We start from the raw sequence: 17,454 nt of genomic DNA, 5'->3' as shown, positions 1-17,454 counted from the left end.
AAAACCGATCCCCATTGCACTGTAAAAGACTTTCAGTGTATTGCCATAGCCGAATGATTCTTAGCTGGTAAAACAGGGAGCCATTATCTCAACGTTTCTCAATGTTTGTGACTTTCCATTCATCTCGGCATCATTCCCATCAGTCCCCTTGAAACTCAAACTAGCATCGACTGAACTGTAATTACAAACCCCCTGCAGTAATTAGCAAGGCGGAATGGCCGAGGGTTCCCCCACCATTGTTGCAATTCGTCTCATCATTTCTTCGATTAAATCAAGGATGGGCAAAATGAGAGTGGTGAACATAGGAAGGTTGATCAACTTATCGACCACTTAGTGCTTTATCCCTTCTTCCTCCCTTACAAATCTAAGAGAACCTTATGGGGAAGCGATTCATATGTTTTTTCTCCCTGTTAAATGATCGCTTTATTATGACTTCAACTCTCAACAATCATTTTGACTTATCTCAAGTCTGTGGGGTGGTTGGAAGAAAGAACTGCCCTCAGTTTCTCATCTGCATCTTATCTCCTAACCACTTGTATCATCTCCCCTTCTCCTCCTCGTCTACCTAGCCAACTACCAATATTAGCAGGAGGGTCCTCCTAAATGAGTCTGGACCTGTTCTTGGTTTATTCCTGTTAAAAAGAAGCCTTTCCTTGCCACAGTTGTGTTTTGGGGGGTCATGTTTCTCTGAAGGAGTCAACTGAGGTCAATTGTGTTCTCTCTGTTGGTTTTCTCACAACTCTCAACTCAGCTGAGAGATTCCCTTAAATAGTCTAGTTTTTCTGCATCCCCACTAGCTGTATTTCATTTTGTTGGAATATTTTGTTCCCAACGCTCATTCAATCACTTCTGGCCTTGTCTCAAGCAGCCTCATTTCAGCCATGATGAGATGTTGCCTTTGGTTTACCCTCGGGGGTCACGTTTGTCAAAGGAGCTCTAAAAGAAAAAAAAGGTTGCCTTTACCATAAAACCAGTGTTGTGAAGCTTAAAAGTCCCAATAAGAAACAATCAGAAGGACACTCTACAAAATACACAGTCGCATTAGTCTGAATAAAATTGAACTTTAGAAGTACATTTAACCTTTTTAGTTCAGGCTGTTCTTTCTGGAAGATTCTTGACTAATATAAGGTGTTTGTGGATGGTGTCTGTGGGGATGCGTGTGAAGAGTGACGTGACATCGTAGGATACCATGGTCTCTTCTGGATGTAGTTTTAGTAAAGTCTTGGGAGTTTTTGATGTGGTGCGTGGTGTTGCCAAACATGGGAGAATTTAACATTCTATTTGAAGGTTCAGACCCGCCAAGGGACGGTTTTCAACTTAAAGCTGAATGTATAGTGAATTGGGTATTCATTATGAATTTCCTGGAAGATTGTGATGCAAAATGCCTTCTAGATTAAAATGGCCGTCCCTGGGTGGGCTCGAACCACCAGCCTTTCGGTTAACAGCCGAACGCGCTAACCGATTGCGCCACAGAGACTGTGTGTGTCCAGTGCTGTGAAATTGGAACAAATTGTGAATGTGAAATTGAAATTGGTGGCTTCTTCAGTTCTGAACTCGCTGGGGACCGATCTTGAAAATATAGCCCTAGTGGACCGTTGGCATGCTAATGATCTGGGTGGTCACCTGAGAGTCGTTGGCAGGGTCGTTCACCTAGTTTCAGTTGAGGTGTCTCCCCTTTGTCTGCTGGCTCACAAGGTGGTGAGTCACCAGCAACTGAAATAATTTCTTTTTGTCGTGCCCAGATTAAAAGTCTTCACTTCTTGCCATCTTAGTTGGGCAGCTAACGGTTGACTACCGGTGCGTTCTGTGACACTGTATATGACCCAACGCTGACAAGCTGAAAGAATGAAAATCGTTACTTATTGTGGACCAGGTAACATGATTTTAACAACGCAAGTCTTGTGCCTGTATTCTGTGTAAAGGCGGTTTTCCAATTAAACAGCTTAGCTGGGCTTACCTGTGCCAGTGCCAGTTTTTCATCAAAAGGATGCTTTTAGATGTACAAGTGATGGTTAGTCAGCACCTCTGGAGAACCACACTTTCACAAACACAAATATATTAACACTAACATCAGTTCAACTGCATTAATTGAAATTATTTCGTTGTTATGAATGCAAGGTTTTCACTTGAAAAATAACATTGTACAAGCGGTGGCTTCTACAGGCAGGCCCGTAATTGGCCTGTGCCAAGATTTGGTCCAAAGCTGTTGACTTTAATGGCTGAAAGATCTGACAAATGCAAGTGTCTGAAACCTAAATGTTTCCTTTGCAGCACCATCCAATACCAGCTACAGGGTAGCGATTCATGCTCGGAAACATTTTAATTTGATATGTGATCAACCGGCGCCCAGACTCTGAACAAGTTAGCTTTTAAAGTGACGACCCCTTTAAAACCCATTTCCCACTGCAAGCTGAACTTTAGCACAGAGTTTTGTTAACTTGCAGTCGGATTTGCTCGGCTGCCATCTAATAGCTACAACAGTAATAAATGGACTTGCTAAGGGTGTGTCAGGTGTCTTGACCCACACAATGAGGGAATAGAAAGGATGGACAGATTTGGAAAAACATCTGATGGGACAGGATTGACATAGAGGTTCATGATGGGAATTAGCCCTGTCTCAATTATTACAGCGGCTTGGATAATTACAGAGTGCATCACTACCTGGGGGGAATCCTGCAGAGGGACAACTGAGAGAGGTTGGTAAGTATGAGGGCAGAGAGGAAAGCGGGAGAATCTTAGCATAGCGTCACTTTTTTGTTATCTCTGTGTATTAATTTAGGCTTACAAACAAATCTGACAAAAGACCAGTGATGATTCTGATTTTCACAAATCCCATCCCTTCGCGGTCAGCTGTTCACTGTCGAGCCGACGTTGGGCTTCATCAGTCGAAGAGCAATCACTTTGGACGGGGAACAGCTGCTATGGTCGAGATCAGGAAATAATTAGGAGCAACATTTTGTGAACCAGGTGGCATTTGAGCTGATTGCGGGGCTGCCAACGAGAAGGTACTGCACATTTTGGTATAGGTGGAGGCATGAATGGATTGGGGACAGAATGGAAGGTGAGGAGCGTCCCCGCAAATCAGTTTAATTAAAGAGTAGCGATGCATGAGATTAGATTGGAAGCCTGTGGTGTAAGGGATATGATTACACTGAGAGAGAGAGAGAGAGAGACGTGGAGAGACTTGGGAGACAACACAACAACTTTGCAGTTGATGAAGTAGCTGTTGCCTGCAGCGATGAGCAGTATGCCACTCTTATTGTTCCCCATAGGGTTGCCACGGCACCCTAGGTATTACCATTCCACACATACATGCAAATATATGTGTTGCCACATACCCTCCTCTGTTTAGCTCACTTTGGAGGATCTTGAATTGTTTAATTGCAGCTACATTAAAGAGTGCCAGGCGCTATCGAAGAAATAAATCATTGCAGAAAGAGGTCCGGATTAGTGTCAATAAAGCTATGAGCTACGTTCAGTAAACCTCAGGGTTGTTTGCTGGCTCACACAAGAAATAAGCTTTTAAAAATAATGTGATGACTAATAAACACCACGTGCATGGAGTTGTTTGTATCGTTACCTCCGCACAACTCTTCGGTTGGTTGGGGAATATTTTGTTGTGGTTTTGTTTTGCTACCAGGAGGCATTTTGGGATGATGGTACATTGTGTTATGATACCCTTGTGGTTGTCACAGTGGATGCAGCTAGGTTGCTATGCAGAATTTGTCATCTAAATCAGGGATAGCTTTTGAATAGCAATGTGCTACACTTAGGTCTCATAAAATACAATAGATTTGCGATGTGGAGTGTCTCTGAAAGCTCCAGCAGTTAAAAATCAAAAGAATGGTAAGAAGGAAATCAACTATCTGCAAACACTGATTGTCCTATTTGGGAGCAGATGTTGACATTAAATAAACAAGTGTGAAAATGACAGAAAGATGAAGCCAGGAGCCACGTAGATGAAAGGCGAAGCAAAGTTAGTCTTTTTCTACCCCCCCACTTAACAGAAGACTGATGGAGCGCGTGAAAAACGGGCGTCCGTACTCCAGAGCCTGATTAGCATTGGGCTCCATGTTCCACTGCTGTGACTTGCAGAGGAAGAGGGAGAGAGATGGATGTGAGCGAGAGGAGGAGGAAGTGCTGGCTCAGCACTGTGAAGGAGGAAGAAAAGAGGACAAGAAGGGAGGACAGGGGAGAGTAGGTGAAACATGATGGATCCATATGTTTAGATCTGAGAAGACATTTTGTCCTCATCTGACAGCAGACCGTATTTTTCTCTTTATTGGTATGAGCTTAAATGTAGCTTTATTAGTATTATTGGATGTAATAAATTGCTGTATTGCGGCTAAGACAGAGGCACTGCAGAAATATTTACTATCACTTCAACATGTTCTTAAATAACCATTGTAAATGGGACAACAATTTTGAGACATCCAGGTATCCTGAAGACAGAAAAACCACCTGCGTGTGTGTGCTTGTGTGTGAACTGCAGGGAGTCGGCGGTCGGTCATTAACTAATGCGCGGTGGGAGAGCGTGTCCACTGCCGCCGGCCTCGTTGAGATCAGAGGTCACTGACATAAATGCACGCAAGTCCCTTGCAGGGCCGGTCCTGCCTCATCCATCTCTGTCAGAGTCTAAGCCAAGAAAGCACACACACACACAGACACACACATCCTTGTATTGCTATCTTTGTGGGGATTTGAATAGATATGATGCATTCGCCAGCTCCCTACTCTGACCCCAAACATCCCAACTAACCCACCAACCCTGACCTTAACCCAGGTCTCACCACAACTTTTAAAGCCTGTTTTAACCCTTAGCAGACTTTTGAAGTTGTGGGGACCTGCCAAGATGGCCCCACTTCACAAAAATGTTTTGGCTTTGCTAGATGAATGTACAATTGATACTCAGTAGGGAGTAAATACAAAGCCACGTTCACACACACCTGTATGCTGCTCCGGACATAGCGCAGATAACATAAAATATTATTTCCTTTGAAATAAAGCAGAATGCTGCTTTAGTAAATGTGGTAATTTGCCTTTCTGGAGATAAACCAACTCCAGATGGTTCACAATGCACAGCTTGCACGTTTACAAAAGTTTTACCCTCCATAAAATTTTGTCCACCTGCCTTTTCAAAATAACAAATTAACGAGGAATCGTACAACCATTCGTATCCAAAGAAAAGTTCGACCGAAGTGAAGAGGCATAGATCAGGAGCCCTCTATATTTTCAAGTGTAAGAACTGGACAGAGTCTGCAACAAAAGGCTGAAATCATAGACATCTTTGCTCCCGATTGGCCATTTTTGAAAATATCAGTTATCTAGATTTGGCTGTTTTGGCCCTATAAGCTAGTGGTCAAGTGAGGAACTGCACATTTTGGACTCAAATTAAGCTATGTCCAGTTGCTCTTCATCTGTCTGTGGTTGAAGTCAACCCATCCTTCCTCTCAGACCTCAATCTTGTTCCAAAATGCACTGATTGTTTCTTGCAAGGATTTCACAACCTTTCCTGTTTCCCACTCATTCCCTTCTAGAGAACTTGAGTTTTATTCAGTACATAATGTTGTGACCATTTAAATCCATTGTGTTTTCATAACGGTAAAAAATACTCTGAGAAATATCATTACATTCAAAATCTGAAATATTGTCTGGATAAAAGGTATATATGACTTTTTAGTCCCGCTCAGTCTTTATCGCACTTCAAACTTTTGCTAAAGCCACTAAAGTTTCATCCTAAGAGACCAACATTTTTCCAAGTTTCTACACTTTAATCTTATCAACATCAGTCAAAGCTGTAAACTTGACTCCTCTTGCCAACTGGCACCTTGGCGAGTGTGCTCCCGTCGCATTTCCACGTGATATATTTGTGCATCCGCTTTGTTCGCTGGTGTGAGTAATGGCGTAATATTCTTTAAGTGTTATCTAGTGAGCTTCTATAGACAGGAAATTGGCTTGTATTTGCCTCTAATGGCTCCTCGGGGACGATTACTATTTATCTGTGAGGAGGTCGCCGAAAAGAAAGTGTTGACGGTGGCACGAGTGGCCGTTCCATGGAGAGGAGGGATAAACTGAGTATGGTTGTTCCTGGTCATTGGCTCTTTTCACTGGTATGAAACCATGATTGACTGGCCCTCTACCCCACCCATTTCTTCCCATCTTTTGATTCCCCCAGTTGCTTTCCACATCATTTTATGGTTTGCTTCCATCTCTTTCTGTGGCTCTTTGACTATTCTGGCACTTTCTTATAATGTCACAGCCCTGTGCTTCCTTTATTTCCCTCATTTACCCCCATGGAACTTTGCCATCGTCTCTGATTCCTCTCAGTTTCTTCTCCTAAAATAAATGCACTTTTTTAAAATTTAAACTGTTTACATGCTTGATTTGAATATTTTATATCAGTTGCCACACTTCTATTTGATGTTATTATAGTTCTGGACTTGCTTTTGTTTGATAAGTTTTACCAGAAATAATTTTTTTGAAATGAGAAGAATTTGAACTCAAGTAATCCTGTCATTATTACAGCTACCTCTGCTCCAAAATGGCTCAATCACATTGTTCTTTCTTACCTTTTGTCATTGTCATAAACTGACATGCGTGTGCAAGGGAGAATAATTTCATGTGAATAATAAGTAACCAACTTCTCCCCCTAAATTGGTCAGCATCCTATTTTCTATGATTTTCCAATTCAGAAGACACTTTGGAAGGGCCTTTGAAATAACATTTACTGATTAATTCCTTCTGAATATGAGATAAGAAAATGCTGACTTCGGATATCTTGTTGGCAAGTGATGAAAAAGTGAGTTTTGATGATGTTTGAGGCCTCGCCTAAAACACAGAAATTACGACAAAATATACATCTGTCAAAAAGGTCAGTTAGTACAACATCCATCCATTTTCTATCCCCACCAGTCAATGTGCCTAAAGTAGAAATACACCTTGGGTTCATCAGCAGACCACCGGAGACCTACATTCCTTCACGCAGTCAAAGGCAAAGACTATATGGATGCGCTAACAAGGTTTGAAAGTACTGTATTGTGTATCTGAAGGGGCTTTTTAAATTCTAAAGCACAACCTCGGACATGACCCAGGTTGCTACTTCTCTTTATCCTAGTCTCACAGTCATTTTCTCCCCTTTTATTCCATAATCTTGTGTCTGTTAGCGTTTTACCAAGCAAACTCCTTCCCAAGGGTAACTTTCTCTCATTGCCTCCCATTCCATTTTCTATTTGGTTCTTTTTCTACCATCTCTTATCACCCTCTCTATATACACACGCTGCCTGACTTAATCACTAAGTCGTTCGCATAATCTTCAAGTCATGAAGCTTTACAGCATCGGCTACAAAATTCACCCATTGCTTTTTAAATAACTGCCACAGTCTGACTCACTTCCTCCTATTTGTTTCAGTAGAGTTTAACTATAGGTAGCAGGAGCTGCATTTTTGGGGGGAGAGTATGATTTACACCAGCTAGTGTATCACTAGACAACTTTACCCTATGTGAAAGGCCAGGCTGAAAGGACAATGTTTAAGGAAACCCCAAAGAGGATTCAAAATACAGATCAGTTCATCCTGTCCTTGGCACAAGGTCTGAACACATGGCCTGGCACGTCCTAAAACATAGCAGTGGGTCCACCCTCAAGTAGCCCACAGGCTCAGAGGGTCATCTAGGAATTTGTGGATCGGGTGGCTGAATAGCTACCCACACGATTAAGTTACCAATTGTATAACAGGTCGGAGGGTGTTTGCCACCGGGCTGTCGCTTTCATGCTAGTTCGTTAAATGGTATGTCATTATGCTAACAACGTAGCAACCCACTGAGCCAAGATTGTTCTTTTGATCATTAGCCTTTTTTACTGTTAGTCCAATGTGTGCAACATAGATTGTGCCATGAGGTGGCATGTTTTCAACTCCAGGAGACTCAAACTTCAACAGTACCTTGTTGTGCTAAATGTATAAACCACTACTGTTCACTTGTAATAACCGTGATTTGTTTGTTGATGCAGCTATTTGCATTTTTATAGCCTGGTTAAAACCATCCACTTTCCCATTTCTCCATTATTTGTGTCTTATAGAGCAGAGTTCCCACAATTATTTCATTTGTTCTGCCGTTACCTTGGGATGGCAAAGGCCCAATTTTTAATTTAGATGTTGGAAAAAATGGGGACCCTCTCGAGGCCTGTGTGGGATACAAAATTAATTGATGTTCTCACTAGTCTGTTTCATCAAGACCCTAAAAGTGATAATTACATAATAGCTCGTATAATGAAGCTAAAATTGGGGTTAGACATTGAATGTCCCACGAAGCTGAGTAGATTGGAGGGAATCTGATTTGGACCACATTTGGTGCATGAATTAAAGAGGACTGCTCTTTTTGATGCATTTGCAATTGACATGCCATTTTAATGTTTTGCCAACACATTATAGGTTGTGCTAATGTTCACTGCAGATCAAGGGAAACACAAAAACATTTCTCTCCATCTTTTGAAGCTGCTGCTGGCGGGGTTGATCTTGTTTTGTGAAATACTGAGTCTGACATATCCGAATTAGATTTTCCCCAAATGTCAACTCGATCGGCCTTGCACCAAGGAGTGATTTTTTTCCCCCACTTTAGATAATTTTATGGCCTGTTTGTGCAGTTTTGGAGCGGCTTCGCCGACACCAGCCCCTGTGCAACAAAGTTCTAATGTTGAAAGCAAGCGGTTTAATGACATTCTACCTCGTCCTTTTCTACCATCTTATGACAAACACATTTCCTGGTTGTTTGGAGATGATTGATGGTCCCTGTAAATATGGCCATTATCATAAAGGCACTTCCCACCTTCATCCTCATTATTCATTGTCATCCGGGGACATTCGGAGTCCCTAATTTGATACATATGCTGCGTGCATGTGGAGAAAAGTGCAAATATCACCCACAAAAAAGAAACTCTGTAGCATGAATTGAAAGAAGAAACATATATTTTTGGCCATGGTCTCATTGCAACACTGGTTATGTTATTGTTTTTCATTTGTTTACCAGTGGATGCTATAAATGTCTGGAAATGAAATGCTAGCCGTTGTAAAATCCATATGTTCATGCATTAAGAGCTTTAGGGCGCTCATGCAAGTGGCTGGGAAAGACAATATTACAGTCAGTGGGGAGTAACAAGCTTATTAACTGTGGACGAAACTGAGAAGTGTTTCTGGCTCCATCGTGCACAGTGCGAAATAGCACCGACAGAGCCATAATTGCTAACTCTCACCACTTTTGACGTGGTTCTTGAGGAGTAAATACTTGAAAAACACCCACAAACAGGCTTTTCTTCAATCTGCGGAGCACCACAACTGATCTGTCAGCCAGCTGGCTGCATGTTGTGTGCAATACTGTTTTGGCCTGTTTGGTTCATGTCACTTCATAGGATAATGAGACTTAGCTTCAGTTGCTAATGCCGGTTAAGTTGCTGGTTGTCCATTGTGGTATTTCTCTTTGATTTTTTTTTTTTAAATGTAAGCAGCATAAAATATATGTTATTAACAAGGCACCATTTTAAATTTTTTGGAAAAACGGTGAGGTGGGAGGTTTGGCATTGGTCTTCAGATTAGCTACTTCCTGACACGATGCGGACAAAGACCCAAGCACCACACAAACTCAAACTCAGCAGCGGTCTTTATCATGGGTACTACAGAGGACAATCTGGCAACGGGCACATGTGGATTTGTGGCCTAAATACTGTGGCTGATTACAGGTGAATAGGATGCCAATGGGATTTGATGATAAAGCAAAGTGCTATATTATGTAACCTTGTATTACTACTGCTTGTATAAGCTTTACTATGGAAGTAAGTCGCAGTATGTGGGGAAATGTTTGGTGTGTGACGTCACAGGTCAGTTGAAAAGGTCCGACGCTATTTGGCAGGGTTATTGCTACATACCTTGAGCATGAAATCAATACTTTCCCCTAACGGACCCCTCAGTAAACTTGGAAAAGAACTGCACGGTATGTAGCAATAGCCATAGCTTGAGGAGATACTGGCTGTTGGTACTATTTATTACAGTAATCAACCATTGGCACGTGCCTGTAGGCCTAATCGACATTTCAAAGAGGAAACCAGTGGAGCAGCCTTATGTGGAAGCTAATTTTCAAAAATGCGGATGTGAAATTCTTCTCCAGTTGTGCCCTTTTTGCTTTAGGACATACAATGACTATGATTCATTAACAATGTGTCAGGGATGTCACACAGCTGTGCTGCCCCACAGAGCCACAGAGACATGACAAACAAATGGAGTTCTAATAATTGGCTGTCGTGAGTGTGCCATTGTCAAGTGGTCCGTCACACACGAGGGACTGAAAAAAGAAGGAAACTGCATCGTGCCGCTGGCTAAATGAAACATCAGTGTCAACTCAAGTGACTGTGGTCATGCAGAGTGAGACAAACCCTAATATTGTGCTCTTGTGCTTCTTTATTTTCATTTCTTCCAAGTGACCTTGACCCTCCTTGAGTTTTCTTACATGTTTTCCTCAAGGGGAGATGGGTCCAGAATAAATTGTCTTTTTGCTTGGGTCCATATTTACTGCAGGGTAATTTAAATTTGCAAACTATGACGGCGCATTCTTATTTACGTGACATAACCAATTTTCTTTTGGCCATACTTTAATTTTATCATATTTGTACTGTAGTCAGAGGTTTTCTTGGTAACTTATTTTGGCAGTTGTATAAAACAAGGCAGAATGGACTAACGGAGAAAAGGAGGACAGAATGTGTCTGTTGACAGAACCAGGCCTTGGCAAATCCTGTCCAAGTCTTTAGCCAAGTGTCAGCGAAGGTGTCCAAGGGGCACACACGCCCCCACATTAGGAGGTGGAGTGTGTAATATGGGCGAAAATAACACTCTAGTCACTGCCCAGTTGTCATCTGACTGGACACGTCGGGGAGCCAAAGGGTTCAGGGTGACTTAAATGGTTGAAATTCTTGCTAAATGATTTTAATCCTGATCTTTATTAAGGTCACTCCATAGTTGGAGTTGGATGTCTGTGGGATTATAAGCACAAATCCTCCTGTTGTGTAAACACACACAAACAACACATGCTGTGGTGACGATACTGTGATAAAGAGCAGAAAAACAAAACAGGATACTTTTTTGTATCAATGAGTCAGTGATTAATATGGGTTACAAGGTACTTATGGTTGCTTTTTTTGTCCCATTCGGCTACATAAGTTTAGCAACACAAGTGGCATGAAATCCAATCTTTAAATTAGCCACGTATATGTCTGGAATCTAGCACTGGTCTGATGCCGTGTTATATGAGCTCTTGTTGATGGACACAACAAACCCTGAAGACTTATCAGTGGATTTACTCCAACAGAAATGCCATTACAGTTCATTTTTGAGATTTATAGGAAGACATTTATATATACTGGATACACACATACACATCACAGCAGGGCGCAAGATGTTAGCAGGCAAGGCATACATGGAGCGGCATAACCAGGTGATTGGCATAATGTACAGGAACATCTGCATTAAGTATGGACTGGAGGTCCCAGGGTCCAGGTGGGAGACACCCCCGAAAGTGCTGGAGTATATATATATATATATATATATATACACACACATATAGCATGTTGAGTTACTACATATGACTAAAAACGCTGTAAAAAAGCAGCCACAGCTAGCATGTCCAGCAGCATTGTGTTGCCTATAACCAATAAGTGATCCCATGGTTTCTGATTTCATTCAGCCTTACGTCTCCTGAGTTGCTGTGATGACAGAAGTCAAAGTAAACAAAGGATCCTGGGGCCGATACCAATCTCGCGCTAAGATCGATAACCGTTGTGTGCGGCGCAAATCAGCAAAATGCAGTAAATCAGTCACGTTGCGGCCGTTCTCATTTTTATTGGCAGGTTTTCAAATTCTGCTTATCCTGAACACGCAAAAGTGCGTTTGTCGTGTTTATTTGCCTAAAGCTGCCTGCATAGAAACAGCGGCTACAAACACAAACAGACAAAAAAAACGCCCAATCCAGATTTCCAGCGATACGCCTCAGTGCTTTCTGATATTTGTCAGATCGAGCCTTTGTTTATCCAGCCTGTTTCTCATAGCTTGTTTTCTTGATTAATATTATATATTTCGAACCAATTAGCGTTTCCAATAAACACATTGATGTCCTGCCTCACATTTAGTCTGGCTTCTATAGAAAATTAAAACTGAGCACTCTGCATGTGAATAGAAGGTTGAAACTGGCGTGTTTGTGTGGTCCGGGCCCCAGCAGCACGTGTCCTTGCCGATGGGCAAGTGTTTTGGATCACGACGTCATTACCAAACAGGGATGAGCAGAGGTGGAGTCGTTTTAAAGGTCAAGCATCCGCTTCCGCCGCCCAGCGCCACGGTGGATAAGTCGAGCAGCACATGGTCCGCTGTGCGGTCCGCGGCTTAATTTGGGATTAACACTTGGGATATTACAGATTACTACACTCCACGGTTGACCTTGACCTTGTCTGGTCAGCCAGCGATGGGGATGGATGAGCCGTTCTCTTCCAGTAGTTACAGCAGCTCAGTCTCGCTGGTGGCGGCCAATGGCGGGCCTGCAAACATGTTGTGTCACACGGTCGGGATGAAAGCGAGGATTACATGCCAACATGTCTTTGACTTATTCAAGTCATTGAGGCTTAATGGAACCGTAATGAGCTCCAACATCCTGATGCCCACAGCAAAAACTGCAGTTTAGATTAGCATGTATGTTCAGTATGTACTGAACAGTCTGAACTGTATAGTTAAATCCATAATATATGATACTGTTGGCCATATGATGTTAACATCGATATGTCCTGCGTATAGCTAGCTTTGTGCTGCAATACGGAACTGATACTCCCAAAGCAGTCCTCTCCCAAATTTGTTGTTTGCGCTTCCTCTGCCATGCTCTGATGTCATCACACCATCAATAATGTCATTCTATAAAAGAATATATGCATTCTGAGCGGTCATGGCGTGCAAATGCAATTCCATGAAGAACAAATTGTGTCGAGGTGGCGAGGAAATTCAAATTTCCTTTTGGTGAATCCTTTTCCACCAATAGGCCCCTCCCACTGCAGCACACCTGCTGTCCACCTGCGCATCCTTTCGATGATGCCGTCCCGTCGTTTGGTGACCTTTCTGCCAATTCAGACCTATTTGCCTGCCTTTTTAAGTCTCACACAATGTTTTGCACACATGTTCGTGCTAACACTCAAACAACACACGGTTGAGGTTGTGACAACATGATATAAATTGTTCTATAAATTGATCTCTCTGTTTTTAGTGGATGTGGCTCTTGCAGGAACTCTCCCGTCTGGCTTCTTCGCTCTTACTATTCCCATATTTAATACCGTTAAATTGCTAATTTACATTAGGCACCATTTACTCTGGGTAGTTTTGATGCTAACTGCCTTCTTTTGAAAATGTTCCACGAGAGGAGTATCAAATCACGCCAATTTAATTGTAACTCCACTTTTTTAATGTATATACTGTATTATATATTTGACTTTTTTTGGGAAGGACACAGTATAAAACATCAAGTCCTCTTTTTGCACTTTGAACTCAAAACAGAAACTTTTCTGACTCTTTCAGAATTCGCTTTTCCGTCCCTCTCCAAATCCCTCTGGCTGTGGTATTTCAATGGCTGTTTGCTCGCAGTTGCTGCAATGTCAAAAATACAGCTTCTGGGATTATTGGTGAATAGTGAACAGCTAACAAAAGCAACTGCCCCTAGAGACCGGGCATGCCCAAACCCAACTCAAATTACTCTCTACGAGTGAGCGAGAAAGTCAAGATCAAATAATGCATTTATTTCAATTATTAGCACTATTAATTGAACGTCCCTGCCATCATCTGTGACTTGGGTCACTCACATTATGACAGAGCAGCACAAAAAATACTCCAGGCCGCGCTGCTATGTGCTGAAAATTGAAAACCCTTGCAGCACATACTCGGAGAATTGGATTCCTCATAATTAATTTCACGAGTGAAACTTTGGGAAGAGAAACGGTTTGCAGTGCACTTACTCCCCCCTGCACATCCCTGCTGTCACCCGAGGGCCAAACGCCAGCTACCCCCTCCAGCTACTCCTCTGTCTTCATCCATATTTGATGGGCCTCATTAAAACGTAACTGTGGAAACACTTCAGCATTCTGACATCCCTTCTGATCCGCTATCTAGTCTCCCTTAGCGCTTGGGGCCCCCCAGGTCTTGCATGTCTGGAAGTGAGAACGTCAACACAAACCCAACATTAGTGGAACGCCTGGGCACATGTCCAGTTGGTTTTCAATGACCAGTTGGTCCGATTAATCCATATTCTGTCGTTAATGGCTGGAAATCTGTATTTGAGCATGAATAGAGGATAGGGCCCATTAAGCTGGGAGCACGATGGTGAAGCTTTTTGCGGGGGGTCATTTTTGCCACATTATGCTAATTGCACAGAGCTTTGTGGCCTCTTTTGCTAACAGCATCGTTGCAAAAAAAATTTAGATTAATATTTCTCCTCAAAAAATTCCAACATTCTTGATTTTGACTTTCAGCGCAACGTATGGAAATATTGAACAAAAAATAAATGTATTGTATTCCCACCAACAAATCAATGTTTTTGTGGCTCTTGTCACACAAATTTGTATCCTTTTCCACTCTTTTTCAATGGGAAAATGTTTCCATTTACACTCGTCCTTTGTTTTCAAAGACAATCAGCTGTCCTGCAGACCCCTGATAGAACACCTGAGCTGGGTTTTGCTTCCCTTTTTTTCAAGGTGTGTTTTGTGATGGAAATGTGATGCCTTTGGCTCGGTGCTGAAATAAGCCCTCTTTTGTGTCAAGGATCAGAACTTTTTTGTTGTTAAATATGAAACTTTTGCATCATGACATCATACCTTTGCCACCATAAGCAAAGAAATGACTCAATGGTAAATAGCTCTAAAGATGTCTGGGCTTATTTACATGTTGATATGCGCAGAAAAGTGCGGCAGTGATCAAATGTTATTCAAGTTACTGTGATTGCAAGACCCCACATGGAGTAATTGACTGGGGTGTGACGTGGTTAATAATGACAATTAAACAAAACAGTAATTTACATGCAGTGATTAGCACAAGCTAGCTATAAAACCCAGCCTTTTGTTTTTAGACTAATTGAGTAATAAACATAACTGCACGTATTAGCTTGAAGAAGCATCAGCAAACGTGCTGTTGGTGGTTAGCCAGCCTTTTCCTTTTTATTCATGTTCATTGATCATTTTTGATGATGACTGATGCCGTGACACTGGCCAGGATGTAAACACTTACAGTACATACTGACTGTATCGCATTGCCCCACTTGAACGTTCAGCATCCTTGAAAAATGCATCAGTTTTTGCAGACCCCAAGGTGCCATAAATCTTAAGGGCCGACCCACACACACCTGAAGCACACGCTGTTTGACTATTTCACAGAGTAAATATTAAGATCCGCTGGCTGTTTAGTCGAGTCTGCACGGTGATAACAGTGTGTTTATATGTGTGCTCTCAGATGCTAACGTGTGTTTAATCCTGTGTTTGCGCCGCAGAGCCGCAGCTGAAGGGCATCGTCACGCGACTTTACTGCAGACACGGCTTCTACCTCCAGATGCTGCCGGATGGCACCATGGAAGGCACAAAGGACGAAAGCAGCTCCTTCTGTAAGTGAACAAAAAGAGACGCGGGGAAGCAGACGAGCACTTTAATCATCATGTTTATTCTGTAGCTACGCCAGTGCAGGAGCCACCGGGGGTTCCCTCTCCTTTGATGCCAATGTACATTTAAAAAAGGACTTCTTGATGGAATTATTCATAGAACTGCATGCTTTAAAGGTACATGAATGTGCAATGACATTGCCGTATTTTTTTCTTCTTTTTCTTCGCAAATTTATTAAGGCAAACTACAAAGCCACAGGATGCTAGCAAAAGAAAGATACTTTTATGTCAGTTTTATGTCAGATTTATTTCAGTCTTGTGCAACTCCATATGTTAAAATACAACATATGCAAAGAAACAAACATGGCAAGCAGCAGCATAAAGTTGACAAAGGGTCACTTCTGGAATTAAGAGATGATGAAATTCATATGAAATGACATGAAAACCTTTCGAGACCAGACCAAACAGCAATAATCTGATTGTGAGAATTTGAGTTAACGCACCTAGATTTACCTCCAATATTAAATGTCTTTGTTCTCGTATACTTAGATATACTTGATAATCTGTTTTTTTTTTCTTTTTGGCATGCATGTGTTTTAAAAAAATGCTAATGATAATATGTACGTGCATGTTCGTAAAGAAATCAAGTAAATGGACTGATACATGCCTATCAAGGTTTCTTGATTACCCCATTTTTAAAGTGCATAATCTTAGCTGAAAAGTTACTGTGCATAAAATAGGATCAATATTAATGCCATTAAGTGTTCTGAGCAAAGCAAAAGTCCTGGAAAAAGTCATAAATTGAGAAAATTGTGAAATCTTGTTAGCAAGATCTCAAAACCAATGCTAGCAACTGAGTAGACTCACCTTCACTTCATGAGCAACAGCACACACATCCAGAGTGAATTTTAAACCTTCTCATGTCGTGTCTTAAATATTCAGCACCTGACAGTTCAGGCTGACAGGTAAGACTTGGAAAAAAACACTCAAATTGTGCACTTTTTATTTGTTTATTTATGCATTTATGCAGGAATTGTTAGGTGATCGACATCTGTGTAGCCGAGCATCAATCAGCGCCTCAATCACCCGGCTGGCTGCACAGAAAACTGGAGTTCAGAAATAGCTTCGTAGGCATGTACTGTAACAGGTTAGGCAGATAGTTAAATACCTCCTAGTTAGAAAGGCATGTTTTGTAAGATAAAGTCAAACACCAAGGATCATAGACCACTTACTGCAGGCTGAGCAGCAGATCTAACTGTTTGTGAGCTGCCATCCTAATAACCACCATGGCTATTGACATGTTGTTTAACATTTCCCCCCCCAAATATTTAAACCCATGTGCAAGCAACATTTGACGACAATGAGAACAGACACCCTCATTTTTACCAGCTCGACTCTGGCCGACAAGCAGTATAAACAGCAGACCGAGCTGTGTTAATCAGATTTTTCATAATCTGATTATTGATCATATATATATCAAAATGACCTCATGATGAATTACAACTCCAGAAATCTGATAATGATTGGATGTTCACGGTCATGTGACATGTGCTCCTTCCTGATTTGCAGCAATTCTAAGCAACCACTCAAGAGAATCTGCCTCTCAACTGCAGTGATGACAATTAATTGATGAGTTGAAGAATAAAGAATAGTAAGAAAAAATCTAAAACTCTTTTACGGATCCTTTATTTTTTCCTTTTTACTGTTTCATGAGTGACGATGACTGTTGATGTCATTATTAATGAGAGGTAACTTCCCAACATCCCAGCCATAACAGTGGCTGCGGAAACACACGAGACTCAGCAC

The 17,454-nt window shown here is 41.7% G+C and overlaps 1 protein-coding gene and 1 non-coding gene across 4 annotated transcripts in view; one reads left to right on the top strand and one right to left on the bottom strand.

Moving 5' to 3' along the window:
• Positions 1-17,454, top strand: part of fgf11a (fibroblast growth factor 11a) — a 66,351-nt gene that overhangs the window by 17,478 nt on the left and 31,419 nt on the right. For 2 of the 3 annotated variants that reach the window (XM_029840784.1, XM_029840783.1), the window contains one exon: positions 15,544-15,654. In XM_029840784.1, the coding sequence (XP_029696644.1) occupies positions 15,544-15,654 (111 nt within the window). Of the gene's footprint in view, positions 1-2,970; positions 3,062-15,543; positions 15,655-17,454 lie in introns of those variants that run through there. The other variant, XM_011618736.2, reaches the window with a different exon arrangement.
• trnan-guu (transfer RNA asparagine (anticodon GUU)) lies at positions 1,404-1,477 on the bottom strand. Its single transcript has one exon. It is a non-coding gene; the product is annotated as a tRNA-Asn (tRNA).

The sequence above is a fragment of the Takifugu rubripes genome, chromosome 8, assembly GCF_901000725.2.
Source record: "Takifugu rubripes chromosome 8, fTakRub1.2, whole genome shotgun sequence".
In the NCBI taxonomy this organism is placed as follows: Eukaryota; Metazoa; Chordata; class Actinopteri; order Tetraodontiformes; family Tetraodontidae; genus Takifugu; species Takifugu rubripes.
Note: the sequence above shows the minus strand (reverse complement) of the source record. Positions and strands in the feature narration are given on the sequence as shown.